The sequence below is a fragment of the Ailuropoda melanoleuca genome, chromosome 3 (genome assembly GCF_002007445.2).
Source record: "Ailuropoda melanoleuca isolate Jingjing chromosome 3, ASM200744v2, whole genome shotgun sequence".
Taxonomy (NCBI): Eukaryota; Metazoa; Chordata; class Mammalia; order Carnivora; family Ursidae; genus Ailuropoda; species Ailuropoda melanoleuca.
The window spans coordinates 4589689-4610416 of NC_048220.1; the positions used below are offsets into that span (position 1 = coordinate 4589689).

The following is a 20728-nucleotide window of genomic DNA, read 5'->3' on the forward strand; positions in this document are numbered from 1 at the left end:
TTAGTGCCCAGACCCCAGCCCCAGCCAAGTCTCCTCTGTGGGGCTCCGTGTGGCATCCCAAGTAGCCTCCCTGTGGGACACCTCTATTCTGTGGTCACAGACAACAGTGAATGAACAAACCTAGAGCAGCAACTGCTGGGAGTGCAGAGGAGGGTCTGGAATAGCTGCCAGAAGAGTCTCTGTGTGGGGAAGGGAGCGTGGCTCTGGGGCAGGATTTTTTGGAGCCTACAGTCACTGAACCCGGCCCCACTAAGCTGAGCTATCTCCCCCGTCTCCCACTGCTGCTTTCTATTTCCTCCTTGGAGAGGAGCTTGCTCTGTCCTGCCCTGGGCAGCACAGCCTGAAAAGAGAAAGGCTTGTACGGGTCAAACCAAGACATGTGTCCCCTTCACACTTGCTTAGGTGCAGAGGGATTTCATGTATCTGTTTTTCCAGAGGTTCATGTGTGTGTCTGTGTCCCTGTGAATCTGTCTGTTGTGGGAGGTACCTACCCTTCTCACATGGCTCTTCTCTGCTGCTGTGAGATAGGGAGATGCGTTCGTGGGACCGCCATCTCCACTGGCTCCTTCCTTGACCCTGGATGATGGGAGAGTCTCAGCCCAGGCTGAGGAGTGAGGAACCTTTCCTCACTGGAGGAGAATAATTAGGGTTATGTTGCTCTCCCAGGTCTGGCTTGGATGATTGGGAGCAAATAAATAGATCTTCATTCCCTGGAGTTTTGGACTTTCTGAGGGATCGGGGCAACACTCGTTGCCATGGTTTCGGTGTCCCTGGAGCAGATTCCCCATAGCTCTGCTAGAGGCCACATACTAACTGCTCTTTGTTCCTAGTCTCTGTGGACTCAGCTATCTCTCTGTGTGAGAAGAACTCAGTTTACTGCTCAGACTTGTTGCTTCCAGTTGTCTCAAGTATGTCTTGTGCCCACGTCACAGAATATACCTCCTCTCTTGCTCTGTGCCCGAAGTGGACCTGAGGAAAAATCGTGAAGCCAGTGAAATTGGCCCACATACATTCATAGCAGCTCTGTTCTGTACACTTTGCTCCTGCACTGACTCTCTTGTAGGATCCTTGAAGTTTCAGGACCCCACACTCATTCTTTTCTCAAATGCAAAGTTTGATTTGTGAATTTGTACTAAGAAAGTAATTATTAAGAACAGAACCTCAAATCTGTGCTTTAATCTGATAGTGACTGTGTCCCCAGCAAAGGAAACCGGAGGCACTACCTAGAGATACTGCTCTGTAGACTGGGAAGGGGTTCTGGGGTGGCGTGTGTATGTAATCATCTAAGTGGTATCTATCGGCTGTTGGAACTTGGGTGTGTATTTCTAAGTTTGGACTTGTATGTCATACACAAAGCAAAATTTTTAAAAGATGTGTTTTCAAAACTCTACCTTTTAAAAAAAGAAAAAACACAAATGTGAAGTTGGGCAGAGATGTTTAGGTAAAAATTGAGAGAATAAGAGTGACATTATTAATTATGGATGAAGCAGTAATTAAGTCAACTAGGAACATAAGTCATAAAAGAGTAACATCTTTTTTTTGAAAGTTATCTATTTATTTGTTTGTTAATTAATTAATTTATTTTTTTATCTGAGGGAAGGAGAGAGATGGAGGAGCAGAGGGAAAGGGACAAGCAGAGTCCACCCTGAGTGTGGAGCCTGACTCGGGGCTCAATCTCACGACCCTGCTATCATGACCTGAGCTGAAATCAAGAGTCAGGTGCTTAACTGACTGAGCCACCCAGGCGCCCCAAAGAGTAATATCTTATGATAATAAGGGAAAAACTCAGATGAGTCACCAAATGAAATAATGTAACAACAATTTACATAAGGCAAAGGCTCATAAAAATTTTTAAAGATTGATTAAATTAATATACTCATGATAAATTTAACATGCATTTCCCAGAATGTGATTAAGTAGTGAATAAAAAATATGGCAGAGATTTTATTTAAACAGTGAAGAAATCTGATTTAAAAGACATGTATTTCCATTCTGTAAATAGAGATTGCACATTCTTTTTCCAGCCCAGGGAACAATCACAAATATTGGTCATTTTTTAGGGTACCACAAAAACTATTAATAGAGTCCCCATACATTGATTTTATAGAATACATTCTCTTACAGTCCACATTACATAGTCAAAACTTGGAAACCAAAAATCAGAATGTAAAAAAGAAGTGTCCAGTTGATAAAATGTAAAACAGTGATCACCGTTTTCATAGCAAAAGGAATATTAAAACCAAAATGATTTCTAAATTAAAGAAAAAATTAACACAAAAACCTATGGGAAAACTGGCTTTCAATACTTTTATTATTAATGAAGTAACATAAAAAATCAATCAGAGGTGCCTGGGTGGCTCAGTCATTAAGCGTCTGCCTTCGCTCAGGGCCTGATCCCAGAGTCCTGGGATCGAGCCCCTGCTCCTCTGGGAGCCTACTTCTTCCTCTCCCACTCCCCCTGCTTGTGTTCCCTCTCTCGATACTCTCTCTCTCTCAAATTTTAAAAAAGAAAATCAATCAAGTATTCAGCCAGACATTTTTTAAACTTTATTTATTTATTTAGTCATCTATACACCCAGTGTGGGGTTTGAACTCATGACCCTGAGATCAAGGGTCACATGCTCTACTGACTGAGCCAGCCAAGCGCCCCCTCCAAGCATTTTAAGGTTTAAATTATTTTAGTCAAATAAATATATTAGTACCGCTTTAAAAGTTAAGTCTTTAGATGGAAAACCCAGTCCCCCAACCCTTCATCTCCATCCCTGGGTCCTATTGCCGTTGTAAGCACTTTTATATTTGTCTAAATAATATGCTTATAATGCTATTTTTTATTGAAGTGTAGTTGACGCACAACGTTACATTAGTTTCAGGTGTATAGTGCTATTTTTGACCTTTGATTTGCAGTCTCATCTACCCTCTTCCCATTTGACAGGTGACTGTCCCATTTCCTCTTCCTCAAATCCTCCTCATACAGGCACATCACAATTGGGGGTGTGTCAATATTTATTATCAACATTCTGACCGTTACACACTGTGGGTGTACTTACCTTAACTTTTTTTCTTTTTTTTTTAAATGTTTTTATTTATTATTTATTTGACAGAGATAGAGACAGCCAGCGAGAGAGGGAACACAAGCAGGGGGAGTGGGAGAGGAAGAAGCAGGCTCATAGCGGAGGAACCTGATGTGGGGCTCGATCCCATAACGCCAGGATCACGCCCTGAGCCGAAGGCAGACGCTTAACCGCTGTGCCACCCAGGCATCCCCTTAACTTTTTTTTTTCTTACACAACTTTTGGATGTTCCTGAAATTAATCGTTGCCTATTTTTTTTCCCATCGGTTTCATCTTTATGCCTTTATTCTTCTCCTATTCCAAAATTAACTTTTCCAGGCTTTGAGTTATATTTGATAGACAATAAGCATCACCCATGTGAGGGTACACTTTGATGAGTTTTGATAGTCATGTGCAGTCATGTAACCAGCACCACAGTCAAGATACAGAATGGTTCTGTTATCCTACAAGTTTTCTGGCTTCCCTTTGCAGCTAGTACCTCTCCCACGACCAGATAGGTTCTTTGCATTATTATATAAATATTACATTAGTTTGCCAGTTTCTGTGGAAAAGCCTGATGAAGTTTTGAGATTGCATGAAATTTTATCAGTTAAGAATTGACAGCTTGGGGCGCCTAGCTGGCTCAGTTGGTAGAGGTTGCAACTCGATTTTGGCTCATGTCATTATCTCAGGGCTGTGAGAGTGAGCCCCAGAACAGGCTCCAAGGTGGGAGTGTGGAGCCTGCTTAGGATTCTCTCTCTCTCTTTCTCCCTCTGCCCCTCCGCCTCCATTGTGCTCTCTCTCTCTATCCAAAAAAAATATATATATGTAGCTTAATAGCATTTAGTCTCCTGACCTAAGAGCATAGCATATTTCTTCATTTTCAAAGGTTTTCTATAATTTCTCTGATGAATGTTATTTTTAGTTTCCAGTGAACAGATTCCTCACATTTTTTGACAGTTTTAAACACTAAATATTTCATATTTTTATGCTACTGTAAATGGTACTTTTTAATTTGAATTTCTTACTGTTTGCTGTTACACGATTTTTTAAAAATCTTGCTCTCGAGTCCTGAAACTTTGCTAAACTCATTAATTAGCTCTAGTAGAGTGTTTATAATTCCACCAGAAATTCTCCATGCATGAGTATTTTGTCCACACACAGAAGACAGTTTTACGTCTTTCTTTCTAATCCAGTTGCCCTTTAATAAAGATATTTTCTGCTCACAACACTTTTGATACCAAATGTATGGGTTTTGTCTTATTTTTTGTTTTTTTCTTTTCCCCCCACGCTGAAAACAAATTCTCTAACTCTCAGGACACCACTTGGGTGTCCTATAATTAAATTCTATTCTGACACTCTCCTGACCTAGCGTAGACCCCAGAGGTTAAGGGCTTGGTGCTACAAGTCTGCCCCAACCTCAGATGCCAGCTACAAGTAGTGGGTCCCGAGGTTACCCACACTCTGTCTAATCGGCTACAAGTTGAGATTTCCAAGACCTCCTCCTCAGGTCGGATAATTTGCTGTAATGGCTCACAGACCTCAAGGAAACACTTCACTTACTATCACTGGTTTATTATAAAGGATATTATAAAAGATACAAATAAATAGCCAAATGGAGAGGCACCATAAGGAAAGGTCAGGGATGGGTCTGAGTAGGGGAGCTTCTGACCCCGTGGAGTCTGAGATGTGCCCCTCTCCCAACGCTCAGGTGCTCTCTGATGCTCTCTGAATCCTGTAGTTTAGGAATTTTGATGGAGATAACATTATGCAGGCATGTTGGTTCAGTCATCAAATCATCGGCCATTGGTGATTAACTCAATCTCCAGTGACTCCTCCCTCCCTGAAGGTGGGGGACTGGGGCTAAAAGTCACAACTGACTAATCACCTAGTTGGTTCCTCTGGCAACCAGCCCCCATCCTGAACTATCTAGGGGCCCACCAAGAGTCACTTCCTTAGCATACATTTAGGTATGGTCCAAGGGCTTGTTACGCATAATGAAATATGGTCCTCTCTTCCCATCACTCGGGAAATCCCAAGGGTTTTAGAATCTCTTGTGTTAGGAACTAGGGATGAAGATTAAATATATATGTCCAAATACATCCCATTTTTATTTCTTTTTATTGCCTCATTATATTGGCTGGAATCTCTAATACAATATTGAATAGAAGTGGTAAGAACATACATCCCTGCTTGTTCCTAATTTTTTAAAATTTATTTTGGAGAGAGAGAGTGAGCATGAGTGAGGGGAGGGGCAGAGGGAGACAGAGACTCCCTGCTGAGCACAGAGCCGCACGAGGGGCTGGATCCCAGGACCCTGACATCAACACCTGAGCCTAAATCAAGAGTACAACAGTTAACCAGTTAACCTGCTGAGCCACCCAGGAGCTCCTTGCTCCTAATTTTAAGAGGAAGGTAATCTCCCTTTCAACATTAAGTATGATGTTAGCTATAGATTTTTCATATGTGACTTTAGTCAAGTTGAGAAAATCTTCTGTTCCTATTTTACTCAATGGTTTTATTATGAATGTGTGCTGACTTTTGTCTGTTGCATTCGCTGTGTCTATTGGGATGGTTTTCCTTTTTTAGTTTGTTAATACAGTGAATAGCTGTATTGAATTTCTAATGTTAATCCAACTTCACATTCCTGGGGTGAAGCCCATTTGGTCATATGTATTATCCCATTTAGATATGATGAGACACTGACTTTCTAAAGTTTTATCCAGGATCCCCAGTGAATCGATATTCATAAAGAATATTGGTCTGTTATTATAATGTTTTATAAAATGAATTGGGGGTACCTTGGTGGCTCAGTTGGTTAAGTGACTGCTTTCTGCTCGGGTCATGATCCTAGAATCCCAGGATCGAGTCCCACATCGGGCTCCCTGCTCAGCGGGGAGTCTACTTCTCCTTCTGACCCTCCCCCTCAGATGTTCTCTCTCTCTCTCTCATTCTCTTTCTCTCTCAAATAAATAAATAAAATCTTTAAAAAATAAAATAAAGTGAATTGGCAAGGTACTCATACCTTTTCAATTTTCTGAAAGAACTTGTGTCTGGTTTTATTATGTTTCTGTTTTAAGATTTTATTTATTTGACAGAGAGAGAGACAGCCAGCGAGAGGGGGGAACACAAGCAGGGGGAGTGGGAGAGGAAGAAGCAGGCTTCCCGCTGACAGGGAGCCCAATGCGGGGCTCAATCCCAGGACTCTGGGATCACGCCCTGAGCCGAAGGCAGGCTCTTAATGACTGAGCCACCCAGGCGCCCCATATTTCTTAAAAGTTTGATAGAATTCACCAATGCAGCCATCTGGGCCTGAAGTCTTCTTCGTGGGAAGTTGTTTTAAACTGTAATTCAATTATTACTTAGATATAGAGCTACTTCGTTTATTTATTGTTGAGTTAGCTTTGATAGATTACCTTTCATAAGATTGTCCATTTCATCTGATTTATCAGCTTTACTGGAATAAAGTGTTCATAATATTCTCTTATTATCCTTTTAATATCTCTAGAATCTGTACTGATTTACCTCGGTCATTCTTTGTATTAGTCATTTCTGTCTTATCTTTGTCCTGATTGGTTTTGCTAGAGATTCTAGTGTTTTTCATTTTCTTAGTGAACCAGCCTTCAGTTTTACTAATTTTCACTATTACCTGTTTTCTATTTCATTGATTTAGGCTGTCAAAGAAAAATCAGAACTCAACAGGAGTTAAAGTGGCAAAAACAGATTTTATTCAGGATTATTGCCATAGGGGAAAAGAGTCCTAAGTAGACGAACCAGGCTTAAACTCAGAATATAGCGTGAGCAAGTTGGAATTTATAGTCAAGGAGCAAGGTGAAGGTCAGTGGATGGAAAGTTGCTAAGAGGGACACCAGGTGTAGTGAAGGATTCTAGTTAGACCAACCGAAGAGGATTCTTTGCTAAAGACAGGCCAGGGTGAACAGACCTCACTTGAGGGATGGTGGAAGATGAGGAACCCTTCCAGGTATGGAGGGTGACCAGATATCAAGGGTGGGAGATTCTGGTTAAACTGACTTTGAAGGGTTCTTGCTGAAACTGGGGTTTACAAGAAAGTACACAAGTGGGCCGAAGAGAAGGTTTAGGAGCCCGACTCAAGCTTTGTCCAGGGAAAAAATCTGTGTCAACAATCTGATCTCAATTATGTTCTTCTTTCTTCTTACTTTGGGTTTCATTTGCAACTAGACATTCATTGTCTAGTCTGTTAAGATAAGGGTTAGATTATTGATTTAAGACCTTTTTCTTTCTTTCTTCCTCCTTCCTTCCCTCTCCCTCTTTCTCTCTTATATCCTGAGTTGGGTGTTGGGGATGAAGTGGTTTTTCAATGCCAGCATGCCCTTTGCAAAATAAGAGCCAACCAGGGTTTCTGAATGGACTGGGGGCAGGATGCCCTTGAGTGTCTGGATCCTTTCAGGTCAGGAAATTCTGTATAGGGTCAGAGTTTCCCAAATCTCACCATGCCTTTGTCTGGACATGTCCACGGTCTAGGTTCTGGGTGCCCTAGAAGGTTGTGGAGGAACATTTTGAATTCAGCTATCATGCTGACTGTAAGGTATGGAAGTCAGCACTTCTTGGAGGGCTCATGAGTCCTAGGGACTGAATTCAACCCTGTGCCCTAGGGATTCAGGAATCAGATAAGGTCAGAATGACTCTGAGCGCTAGAGTCTCCCAGGGTCTGTGGTAGTAAGAAGAATAAAGTAGCATTTTTGCCTGTGCTTACTAGGTTCGAGGTGCATCCTAAATGCTTCTCTTTCATTAACTCTCAATCCTCACATTGTTGCCGGGTAGGTACAGGTGACCCTCACTATCTGTGGATCTGGGTCTGGGAAGTCACCTACTCCCTCTAATTTATTTGAAACCCCAAGGTCAGTACTCTCTTGCAATGCTCTTTGGCAGCTGGGTGGGCATTTGCGTGCGCAGTGGGATAGAAACGTTGAGTTGCCACGTTCCCAGCTGAGGTCAAACAAAGCACCTGCCCCACCTTCCTGTTGTAGCTTCCGTACTGGAAACAGATGTCTTTTTGTAGTCTCTTAAATGCCGCCGTTTCTCACATTTTTGTGCTTTTTTGGGTAATAGTGCTGCTTAACGTGGCTCCCAAGCAAAGTCCTAAAATTCTGTCTGGTGTTCCTAAGTGCAGGAAGGCCGCGATGTGCTTTAGGGAGAAAATACGTATGCGAGATAACCCTGTTCAGGCGGGAGTCACAGTACTGTTGGCCCCGAGGCCAATGTTAATAAGTAGCAATACGTACCAAAATAAGATTATCTTCAATCAGAGACACATACAACAAGGTTATGTATTGATCAGTTGATGAAAATGTTGTGGCCAGGGGTGCCTGGGTGGCTCAGTAGGTTAAGCGCCAGGCCCTTGGTTTTGGCTCAGGTCTGCTCTCAGTGTCGTGAGATCAAGCCGGCTTGGGTTCTGCGCTCAGTGGGGAGTCTGCTTGAGTTTCTGTCCCTCTCCCTCTGCCTCTCCCCTCTGTGTGTTCTCTCTCTCTCAGATAAATGAATTTAAAAAAAAAGAAAAAAAAATTTGTGGCTAGGTGCTCACAGGAACCTATCTTTTGGAGCAGTGGTTCAGTATTCACTAACTCAGTGTTTGTAGTGACTTTATGGAACACAACTACTTCAAATAAAGAGAATCAGGGTGCCTGGGTGACTTAGTCAGTTAAGCGTCTGCCTTTGGCTCAGGGCATGATCCGGATCCTGGGATCGAGTCCCGCGTTGGGCTCCCAGCTCAGCGGGGAGTCTGCTTCTCCCTCTCCCTCTGACCTTCCCTGCTGTTTGTGCTCTCTCTCTCTAATTAATAAATTTAAAAAATTTAAAAAAATAAAACAAAGAGAATTAACTGTATTATTATCCCCAGCTGATAAACCTGAGGCACAGAGATACTTAGAAATGAGCCCAGGATCACATAACGTAGCAAGTGGTATAGCTGGGATTTGAACCCAGGGCTGTTTGGCTTCAGAACCTACACTCCTCCCCTCCACATCATTCTCCTTCTTGTAGCATGAGAGGATGCTGGGTGTCAGGCCTCCTTGATGGTCAGGGTTGGGGGTGGAATCAGGATGCCCCCTGCAAGACCAAATGCCTCTAAGCCTCCCAGCCCCCTGAGGGATTATGGTATTCCAGAATGGCAAGTCAAACTGGCAGTGTCTCAGTGTCCTTGGGGAACAGGGGTAGTGGGTCAGAGTTTCTTTGGACTCTCCGAGCATCCTGGGGCAATCAGGCTGTCCTGGATGGCTGGGCACAGTTTGTAGGGTTAGGGTATCTTGAGGCTGCAGGATGTATTGGAATTCAGTGTTTGCTTGGAGGTCCAAGCTGACGACATGTTACTAGGTCTTGGGAGGTCAGGATGCCCTGGGGCTTGCATTGCTCCAGGAGATCACAGAATACGCTGGGGTAGGGGAGAAAGGTTGGCCTCTTGGATCAGTGCTTCTCAGCCTTAACGTTGTTATGGACTGATGGGATCAGTATCTGGACATGGAGAAGAAGAGAGACCAAAGGTGGTTCTCTCTCTGCCACATGAAGACGCAGAAGGCGGCTGTCTACACCCCTGGGAATAGAGCCCTCCCCAGGAACCAAATCAGCTGGCATCTCGACCTTGGACTTTCCAGCTTCCAGAACTGTGAGAACTGTCTACTGTGTAAGCCACCCATCATTGGGTATTTCATTACGGAAGCCTGAGCTGGTGAAGAGAAATACACACTCATTTCTCCCAGGGGTCTTGTTACAATGCAGCTTCTGGGTCAATAGGACTAAGGGGGGACCCGAGTTCTGCATTTCTTACAAGCTCTCCTGTGCTGCTGATGCTGCTGATTGTGGGCCATGTTGGAAACATCAAGATCCTAGAGGATTTTTTGGGGGGAGGGTCTCAAATTGTCAGGGTGCTTTTAAAGGATGTGTGTGAAAGATTAGCATGACCTGGGGATCCAGACTGTCCCTTCCAAGAGGGGCAGGGTGTCCTCATTGGGTCAGTGTGTCCTGAGAGGTTAGGACCTCATGGCAGGGTCAAGGGGACCTTCTAGTAGAGGCAGAACATTCTGGATTTCAGTGTGTCCTAGAGTATCCTAGAGTCCTGGAGTATCAGGTTGTCTTTAAAGGGTCAGGATGCCCTATGGGTGTCAGAATGGACTTCCTGGGTCTAAGTAATCTCAAGAAGCAGAATACTGTTGGGGACAGGGTGTCCTGACTGCCCAGGGATCTGGGTGCTTCAAGGTTTCCTTGAAGAATCAGAATATGCCAGGGTGTCATGGGACTCTCAGTTTCCTACAGAGTCCACAAGTCCAAGGGGTCAAGATGCACCTGGAATTCCAATGCTCTTGAGGGCCAGGGTTTTCTGAATGTCTGGGTGACCTCGGAAGGTCACAGAGTCCCGGGGGTTCTGAGTGAACAAGGAGGTGATGTTTGGGGGAGGAAAGCAGACTGTCCTCCAGTGTCCTGGACACTCATCCTGTGATTCAGGTTGTCCTGCGGGGGTGTGTCTAGTATGTTCTGAGAATCAGGGTATCGAGGAGGGGCCAGAATGCACTTGTGTCTTTTAGTTTTTTAGTTTCCTGGAAACAGGTCCTTGGATATCACCCACATGCTGAGATGCCAGGCAGGCCCTGATCCTGGCCCGCATTTGCACCCCCTCTCCCCACGGTGGGGTTCTGAGGAAGGGTCTTAGGAGGAATGCATTTACTTCCGTGCCCTGCCTGCTCCCAGGAGGGGATTTAACAGGACAAAAGAGCTTGGTCCTCTGGGAATACGAGCTCTTGGCCCCAGTCCCTGGACCCTCCAACTGAACCCCTTCCCTCATCTGGCTTGTGATCCTCCCCTGACGAAGGGGGCTCTGGCGGCTCTGGCGGCCAGGCAATGATTGGACGGGCCCCCCGGGGCGAGGAGCAGGTCACTCCTCCAAGGCTCAGGGAGAAGGAGGTGGTGTGGGATTGCAAGCTGGGAAAGTAGGCAGCTGAGAGCAAAGGGAGAGGACCGCATCGCGGAGACAGGGGGCGGGAGACGGGGCAGGCAGCGGGAAGTCGAGGCACGCACAGAGAAACAGGGTTCCGGGCAAGGCAGAGAGAATGCAATAATACTCAAGCGAAGGAAGGGGGAATTAGGGAAAAAATTAGCAAAAAGGAGAGACAGTGAGAAAGGCCAAGACATCTACCTGTATCTACATCACACAGGGAGCCAGAGGTATAAACAGAGGGAGAGGGAGGTGCAGAGGGAACTGACGGGCCAGAGAAGGACTGACCCAGGAGCAGGGACTGGGGGACACAGGAGACCGGACTGTCTTCGGTCTTTATTGTTAGCCATGGAAGCAGAAGGGAGGAGTGAGCAGGGTAAACAAAAGAAGGGGCTACTTTGCAGCAGCCTCTGGCCCCAGAGCTACCCCGCCGCTGGGACTCTGACCTCCACGGCGGGTGAGTGAATCTCCGGGCTGGTCCTGAGGAGGCGGGGGTCCTGAGGTGGGGTGGGGGGTGCTCTACACTTAGGCTCCTGCGGGGCAGTGGTTCCCCATGAGGAAGGTGAGAAGAGGAGATAAAAAACAGAATCCAAGAATGCTAAAACCCTGGACATCTCAGAAAGCATGGGGAGGGGCAGCTCCTTGGCTTCGCAGACGGGACCCGAGGCCCTAGAGCAGACTGGCTGCTACGCAGAACCCGCGGTGGGGGGGTGGGAGTGGAGGTGGACGTGAAATCTGGCTCCTCACTCCTGAGCCCCCGGTTCGCCCTCTGCAAGGCCTCCTCTGAGGTGGGCAGCTGGAGGGGCCAGGGCTTGGGATCCCCTGTGACCAGCGGTTCGATGCACGTGTGCCCCCCAGCTGGACGGGGAGCGCTGGGTGGGAGCCACACCCTTGGTCCCCATGGGGATGGGTGCCTCAGCTCCAGACATCTCCTTTTCGCTGTGTGTGCCTTCCAGGTGTTTCCTTTCGCTCCGTGTTCTCCCTTCCCCGGCTGGCTCTCAGACTAATTAGTGTGGGGGCTTAGTGAGCCTGTGGGGAGGAGAGGCAAGCCTTTCCCACGAGCTCAGGTTCCTGCAGCCCGGCGGGCCAGCCAGGGCCGGGGTAGGGGAGAAGATGAAATGCATGCAAGGGGAGGGTGGGTCTGAGCGGAAGAGGGAGGAATGTTTCACCTGCCCAGGGAAGGGCCTAGCAGGATGGGAGCAGTCTCAACAAAGTGGACGCTGAAGGTGAGCCTGGAGAGCAGGGAACAGGGAACGGGGGTCATGGAGACGCGGACAGTCTGTTAGTGGGTCAGAGCGAAGAGGAGCCCGTGGGGTGAGACCCGGGAGGGTAGTCTACGTGCTCAGAGAGGTGGAAGGCCCACAAGGGGTGCCCGTTGCATGGGAATGTTCCACGGGCGTGGGCATACAGTGAAGGGAGGCAGACAGGGCCTAGGGTGTGAAGTGAGTCTGCAATGTGTGGAGAGCGGAGCGCGGGTTCGGGCCCTCTGAGCTGAGGCAGGGGCTGAGGCTGAGCTGCGTCCAGGTGCTTGTGAGAGCTGAAGGTTTTCTGGTCGGGGCGAGTGTGTGAGCGGCAGCGGGGCACTGAGGAGAATCTGGGGCGGGATGGGGGGAGCAGCATACGTGGTCCAGGATGGACAGGTGGGTTCACTCCGCACAACTTTGCCCTCCCCTCCATCCTCAGACCCGAGCCCTCGGCCCTACAGGAACCTCTCTGGCATAGGAGTGCGGAGACCGAGGCTTTCTCCCCAAGGAGGACAGAGGGGTCGCCCGCACTCCCGGCGCCGCCACCGTACCACCTTCAGTCCAGCGCAGTTGGAACAGCTAGAGACAGCCTTTGGGAGGAATCAGTACCCTGACATCTGGGCCCGAGAGGGTCTGGCCCGGGACACAAGCCTCAGCGAGGCCAGAATCCAGGTGATGCCCCAGGATCCCCCTCCTCTTGTGGGACGAGATGCAGGCTTGGTGCTCGGGACTACTGGGGTCTAAATTCTCCTGGGCACTATAACCCTGCCCTAAACGTTCCCCAGAACACAGCCTCAACCACCAGTCCACACGACCTCATGTACATCGGGAATGTCCCTTGAACCCAACCCGAGCTCTAACCTGTTCTAACTTGAATTTCAACACCCTACCCTCAACCTCAACGGGATGTGAATTCCAACCGAAATACATCTTAACAGTTTGCGTGCACATGTGGCCTTGTCCCTAACCATGGCCTTAAAACCCAGCTAGCCTGATGCTCCTTCTGTCCGAACCATCGAGGTAGTTAATCTCAGGGGCAAAGCCTACCGTAGATCCAGCCTCGTATCTAACAATTAAACTCATCTGCAGTCGTCATTTGTCATAACCCTCAGGGACGTTTCCTGTTCTCCGTGGAGGAAAAAGGCCATTGTGTCATAATTCATCTCTTTCTTGTGGGGAAGTTGACATTTCGGACTCCCCCGGATTTGCAGTAGAGCAAATTTAGGCACAGGTTGGGGGTGATGGTGTGGATCTCGCTTTGTGAGGAGGCCCAGCTCATTCACATGCCTCTGGAAAGAGCTTTCCTTCCCCTGCCGTGTGGGAGAGGCTTATTACGCTGGGCACCTGAACCTTCTGTCATCGACAGGGAGGGGGCTCTGATGTGACAGGGCCCCCTATTTGAGAGAGAGGCTCTGATGTGGCTGTTCTCCCCCTTCCTCAGGTCTGGTTCCAGAACCGCAGAGCTAAGCAGAGGAAACAAGAGCGGTCGCTGCTCCAGCCACTGGCCCATCTGTCTCCTGCCACCTTCTCTGGTTTCTTGCCCGAGTCCCCTGCTTGTCCCTACTCCTACCCAACACCGCCTCCACCCATGACCTGCTTCCCTCACCCCTACAACCACGCCCTTCCCTCTCAGCCCCCCACTGGCAGTTCCTTTGCTCGACCCCCCCAACCTGAAGACTGGTACCCCACCTTGCACCCAACCCCCACTGGCCATCTGCCCTGCCCCCCACCCCCAACCATGCTTCCCCTCAGCCTTGAGCCACCAAAGTCCTGGAACTAAGGTCAGACAGGTGCTGATAAGGCAATCCCCCCAGCCCGTGGCCCTGGTGAAATGCCCAGAAAGCTGGGTGGCTTCCCTTCCTTCCAAGGTTCAAGTAGAAATCTGGTGAGGGGCAGCTCAGAGATTGGGAATTTAGAAATGGGAGGTCATGCTGAAGGCCCACTGAGGTGATTAGTTGAGGGAATTTAGGGAGGTGAACCTACTAGAAGATAGAGATAAAAGGCCTCATTGGTGGTGACTGGTGGAAGGGTAGGTATTGATGGAAGCAACTGTTGCTGCTGGTGAATGGAAGTGGTTGAATGTGATAGAACTTTCAGGACTTCATTGATTACGATCACAGTTGAAGATGTTGACTCAGCAGTTTCTAGCTGATTTCAATAAGGCTTTTGATTCAAAGTCTCCCTGTTCATCATTTCCCCGTCACCCACCCCACCACCCAAATCAGTCATTAACTTTTGTTCATTAATGTTCTAGAAATACCTCTTGAATTTCTTCCTCTCTTTTCCGTTCCAGCACACACTTTACCTTTTCCGTCCCCATATCTAGATTAATCCTCCTCAGTGGCTCCCTTAGGTCCAGGCTTTCCCATTGCCAACAGGACCCTGCAAATCTGATCATCTCAGAACAGCTCTCCAATGTCTTATAAACAATAAATAAAGAAGATCTGAGTCTTCGATATTACCTTCAACCTGACTCTGAAATCTACCGCATGTCATAACGTATGTGGTTTCTGATAGAGAAGAAACAATTCGATTTAGGGCTGACTTTTCCACCAATCATGTGTCTTAAGGTTGGCAAGAGGTCATTCCCAGGAAAGAACTTGCCGTGAGGTGCCTCGGTCTGAGTCCTCCTCACGGAAAGGTCATGTGGCTAGTTGGCGGCACCATTTGCATGTCATATGGCTTATAATGTACTTATCTTATTTCACTCGTCACGTGCTTACTTGCATGTAGGCCTCCCTCACTTATTGTCAGGCCCACAGACACATTCTGAGTAAACAACCCCGAGGGATGGGTATTCATGGTATTTATAGAATAGTATAAAATAGTAAAAACCTCTGTGCCGTACCTTTGGGCCTCTCATGGAATTATCTCCCTGGGCCAGACTGCCTTCTGGAAGCGTTTTACCAGCCTCCACAATTCCCCGAGCGTTGGTTTCAGCACACCCTGTTGACCTGTACCATTCTGACATTCTTGTCCACTGAGAGGATGTCTCCTTGTTGCTTACTTGTAAGTTTTCATTGACTCGGTTGCCAGCGAGACGTAAAATAGTTTCACGTTTATTGGCAACTGGTATGTGTCCTGCCGTACTTCTCTGACATACTTGTGTATTTGGGTTTGGGTAGAGTTATCTTTATTAGGGACTGAGAGCGCTTTGTGCGGTAGGGATAGAAATATCTCTTTAGATGTATTGCCGCTGCCTTTCGCTGTTTGTTACTTGTGTTCTAGGCTTTTCTGAGAGAATTAAGCCCTAATGCTGTAGGTACCTATCGTGTGTAACTTCTGTTTTTCAGCACCTGGGATGCTACCAGTTACGTAGAATTGGTGGGACTTCACAAAGCATTCACCCGGTTCCTTCTCCGTGTTGTGTGGTTTAGATGAGGAACCCCAGCCCAGACCTCTCCCCTTGTTTTCACCGGTGCCACCCACATTTTCTCCGCTATTTGGAATCAAAATATTACGCCTTGAGTCATCTGAAATTTATTTTAGGATGTGTAGTCATGCAAGAGAGTTGTGTAATTTCCTCTCAACCAGCTAGCCAGTCTTACCTGTATAATTTATCTCAGCATCTAACATTGATTTGTGAAGTCCTGCGTTTTCACACACTAAGTTCTCCTTATACACAGGACAGTGTAGACCCCTGGTTCTTCTCCATCAATTAGCTTGTCTCTTCTCGCACCACCACCATCCTGGGGTTTTAATTATGCAAAATTTAAGGATTATTGATATCTTTAAAATGTTAAATCGTCTTATCCAAACGCAGATGTGTCCTGTCATTTTTTCCAGACCCTTCTTATGTCATTCAGGAAAGTTCTTTATATATAGATATGATATATATATATATCATATCTATATATAAAACATATATAGCTAAAACAAATCTTAATAGTTCTATAAATTACAAAAATAATATATACTCCTTGTAACAAGTCTACTCAAAATATCATATATATAACATACATGACAGTATATTTATATGTATATTAACCTGGATTAACCACAAAAACCTTATGTTGAGCAAAAAAAACATTTTTCCCAGAAAAGTACCTTCAGTATGTCATACCATTTATATAAAGTTTTCACTGCAAAATAATTTTATAAGTGATAAAAATTTAAATGCATATTAGGATGCATATATATTAAGTAAAGATTGAAGACTGGCAGTTTCTGGAGGGCTTTTGCACCCTACAGGCCCCTTCTCTCTGCTCCCCTGGGCAGTGAGGGAGAATGACCTGGCAGGATGGAAGCTTCAGGGTTAACAGGGCATCACGGAGCCATGGCAGGTTTTCTTGTAAAGCCCAGGGGGAAGGGCAGGGCGCACCTTGACTCTTCTCGTTTCCCTGTCCTCCCTTCCCAGGAGAAGAGATACTCTTAAAACTGGCAGAGGGTTGGAATCTGCCCCAACTGGAAATTAAAAAAGAGAAAAAGGGGGCGCTGGGCTGGCTCACTCAGTGGAACAAGCGACTCTTGATCTCAGGGTCGTGAGTTCAAGCCCTGTGTTGGGTGTAGAGATTACCTAAAAAATAAATAAAATTTTAAAAAAGAAAAAGAGCTGTCCTTCAAGTGGTAACATGCACTTCCTCCTCCTAGCCGACCAAAGAGGAAATGCAGCCACCAGATGGAAAAAAGATCAGGAATTCGTCTTTGAGTTGGGAAATCGAAATACCTGGTCTTTTAGGAAGATCCTTTCCCAGCAGGATCCAAATCCCAGTTCAGAAAACAGAAGGACTTGGGACATGAAATGGGGCGTGTGGGGAGTAGAGGGCGGGAGTTCTGGGGTGGCTTGACCGGGCACATGGCTCCAGGGGATGGAGTGATTCACTGCCCAAGACCAGGGGCTAGACGGCAGAGTCACGGGGGCGTGGCTGCAAGAGGACTGGAAGGTCACGAAGACCCTTGTGGTGGGTCCTGGGAGCGCGCGGGGAGTGCGCAGGTTGTCGCAGGGTCCAAGGGGGCCTCTGCGGGCGGCAGGTGCGTTTCTGCTTCTGTGCAACCTAGGCGACCTGCGACCACAACTTAATAACCAGGCCTAAGAAAGCAGAGGTTGTAAAACATTCAGCTTCCGTGAGCAACCTCGATTGCCAGGAGCATTCCATGGGGGGACTGGCTGGAACCGGCAGGACTCCCGGTGGGGGTCGCTTCTGGCTTCACCAGCCTCACCTTACCTCAGAACCGGGAGCTCAAGGGCAGTGCATTTCCACGTGCCTCACCACTTTCCGGCCAGGGGCTGGCGCATCTCTGGCCTGTGGGCTGTCTGGCCAGTGCACACCGTACCTGGCCGTCTTGCAGGATGCTGCTCTCAACTCGGAGCTCGCAGCCCCCGAAACATGGCCAGCGCGTCACCCCTGACAGCAAGTTTTGAGAAGACTTTATTTCCACGGGCACTTTCCGTTTTCCTTCAGAATGGGGACTCCTCGTTCCAAGATTGGCGAGAGGACAAGTAGAGACCAGACCCTGGCTCAATGCTTGCCTGACATCTCTACCGAGGCCTTACTGCTTCCTGTACCACGTAGACCTCTCCAGTTCCGGGGTGTACTGAGACTGCATGTCAAGGTGCCGTCACACCACTCACCCACCCAAACAGCGCCCTCCTTTAGCTCCCTGGGGACCAAGGCTCAGCCTGCCTTTGGAAGGATGGAACTGGGGAAGACATCTCACAGAGCCTATAGAGAGGATCAGTGCCATTCAGGACCCCCATTCAGGCAGGGACTCACCGGACTGGGAACCTGGGTATGAGAACTAATTGGGGGAAAGGGGCTGGGGCTGGGACCCTGAGAACTTCTCACCAGGTGGAGGAGGACCAGAGAGGGCCCTCCGAGTGCAGGGCCCTCAGTAGTGGCCCAGGTGCCAGCCTGTAAGACTGTACTGGGTGCCCCCCCCCAGGGGCTTATCAAACTTCTACTTTCCGGGTTTTCCCAGTACCACTGGAATAAAACCCCCACTCTCTCTTTTCTGAGCTAGGTGCAAAAGGTGAGCCTGAAGTCCCAATAACAAGAGGGGCTCTGAGAATTTGCCCCTTTTGTATTTGGTCAGTTAGCTTCAGAGTTTTCCAAGTTCTTGCTCCACTGAGGTCCCTCCCCCCTTCCCTCCTGCCAGCCCCTGAGATTTACCCCCTTAGCACTCAGCATCTAAAGGCCTATGGGGCCCCTTACTTTTCTCCTGGCACCAGCTAAGAAGCCCAAAGCGGAATAAGGGTAGGGGTCAGTCCCAAAGAGTAGCTCATTGGGGTGAGTGAGTGAGTGAGTGAGTGTGTGTGTGTGTGTGTGTGTGTGTGTGTTTGAGGCTACAGTGTCCAGATAGGCCTAGGAAGCCACCTGGCCGAAGGCTTTGGGGCTTAGGATACTCAAACCATGCCCTTATCAATTTATTTGCAGGACTCCTGGGTCCATCTGAGCCCTGTTGTCATTGTACCAGCAAATGGGACCAGGAGAGCTGGCGTAGGGTACCCCAACTAGCAGCCAGAACACCTCTGGGAGATTCTGGCATTTTCTAGGGTGAGATGGGCCCATGTGCCCCAGGGAAAGGGGAACAGTGACCCCTCAAGAACTCGCGCCTGGGGCCTAAGCTTGGCCAGGTGAAGGAGGTGAAGGGGGGACACATGGGTGCAGACAGCTGCCTCTCCACCACATAGGCCCTTCAGTCACAGGGACAGGGACCCCAAGGTCAAAGAAGTCAGGTCCTCTTGCCCACCTCCAAAGGAAGGAACCCACCCCTGACCAAGCCACCTACCCTAGCAGTGGTGAGGAAGAGCGAACTAAGAGCTCAGTGCCCATGACTCCCACCTCCCCCCACCCCACTGTTATAAACACTTCTGCCTTTTTGTTAGACTCCTCAGATATGGCAACTAGAACGCTAATTCTGTGCAGACGTTTGTCCACCTGCCTTAGTGCCAAGATGGGAGTCAGATGCGGGAGATTGCTCCTGAATCCAAGAAATCCTGCCAGACTCCGGGACATACCAGGACGCGGAGGATCATGGGAGCCCAGCGTCGGACAGAGAAAAAAAAGGAAGGCACCGAAGGGGGACTCCCTCCCCCCACTTCGGGGACCTTGTCCCCTTGCCCCCACTCTTAGCGCACCTGCAGGCGCTGCCACCGGTGTGTGGGGGAGGGGGGGAGAGGAAGGAATGGGAGGGTCACGGCCGCACCAGCTCAAGACGGACGCCGCAGAAGCCCTTGGTGAAGCTCTTGGAAGCCAGCCGCTCTGGACACAGACCTTTGGGTACACCGGTCGCCCGCCGGGAAATTCGCCTGCTCTTCGCCGCCGCAGCGACCCTGAAGATCTAATCGTCCCCGCTTCCCAGGGCAACTTCCTGGCTGAGCTAGGTGCCCCCATCCCTGCCTTGCTGTCGCAGCCGGGGACGGGGGCTGTCAGCCGCAGACTCTCGAGAGAACGCTCCCCGCGGCGGCACCTCCTTGCCCTCCTGGGCCCCCGCGGTCCTGTCTCTGCAAAGCCTTGAACTCACCGAGCCCCGGTTTGCGCTGGCGTCTCCCGGCGGCTGCGAGGCTGTGCGTCCTTGAGTGCAGGCTGTCTTGGGAGGTAGACAGGGATGCTTTGAAAGGGGAAAAATAGTCCTTAAGGGAAGATTGGGCCTGGGGCGTCCGTGCAGCAGGGGAAAGAAGGCAGTGCCCTCGCTCCGGGTCTTTCGGGTCCTGGGAATGGCCCCCCTGGGCTCAGACGGGGGACTTGGCCTCCTAGTCATAGAGGCAGCAGCCTTTGGGTAGGGGGTCTGCTTCCTGTGCTCAGATCCCAGGAACCCTTCTTAGCTTCTGGGGGGGGGGATGGGCAGGAGGGGGGAGAGAGGGGGGGGGAAGCAAGGGACGGAAGGCTACCTGAGGTGCATCTACTCCGTAACTGGTCTAGGTGGGGCACGGCACATGAAAGGGACCCAGGCACCTGCCTCAGCGTTGATCGCCTGTCCCCCTCGCTCCTAACAGGCAGTCCTTCTGGGAGACTGTGAGGGTTGGTCACTGCTTGGCATCCTCAGTGTTTGTCACCACCAGCAGGCCACCTCTCCTGAGGGGGGCACTGAACACCACCTGGCTGTTCCTTGCTGTCTAGTACCCAGTGGGGCATGGTAAGGTCCCACTTACAGGTTGTAGCATTACCCATCCCTCTCCCCAGAATTCTGTGGGGGCTGCTTCCTGGACCTTGAGACAGCCTGATAAAGCTCCAAACAGGCAGGGAATAGCTAGGTGCCAGGATTCCCAGCAGCTATCGACTCCTGGTGAAGCCCTGGGACCACTCCCCTCTTTCTCAGTCCTAGATCCCCACCCCCTCCAGACTGGGCAGGACAGGCTTCCCCTCTGTGCCAACCTTGGTAGACCAGGGTTAGTGACCTCAGGCCCCAGGTGCTGAGAAGGAGGGGTCTCCTGCTCTAAGGCCAGGCCCAGTGAGCTGAGGGCCCCCCCATAGGGGGCTCCAGCCTGTATCTTCCCTTTGGCTGTTGGGGTATCCACCAGGGTGAAAGTC

The 20728-nt window shown here is 48.9% G+C and overlaps 1 protein-coding gene across 1 annotated transcript; it reads left to right on the forward strand.

The window, feature by feature from the left end:
- Positions 1–8829: 8829 nt before the first annotated feature.
- Positions 8830–19974, forward strand: PROP1 (PROP paired-like homeobox 1). Its single transcript, XM_002921124.4, has 3 exons — positions 8830–11470; positions 12697–12929; positions 13699–19974. Exons 1-3 carry the CDS (start codon positions 11362–11364, stop codon positions 14035–14037), a joined length of 681 nt encoding a protein of 226 aa, XP_002921170.1. The 5' UTR covers positions 8830–11361; the 3' UTR covers positions 14038–19974.
- The last annotated feature ends 754 nt before the right edge of the window (positions 19975–20728 follow it).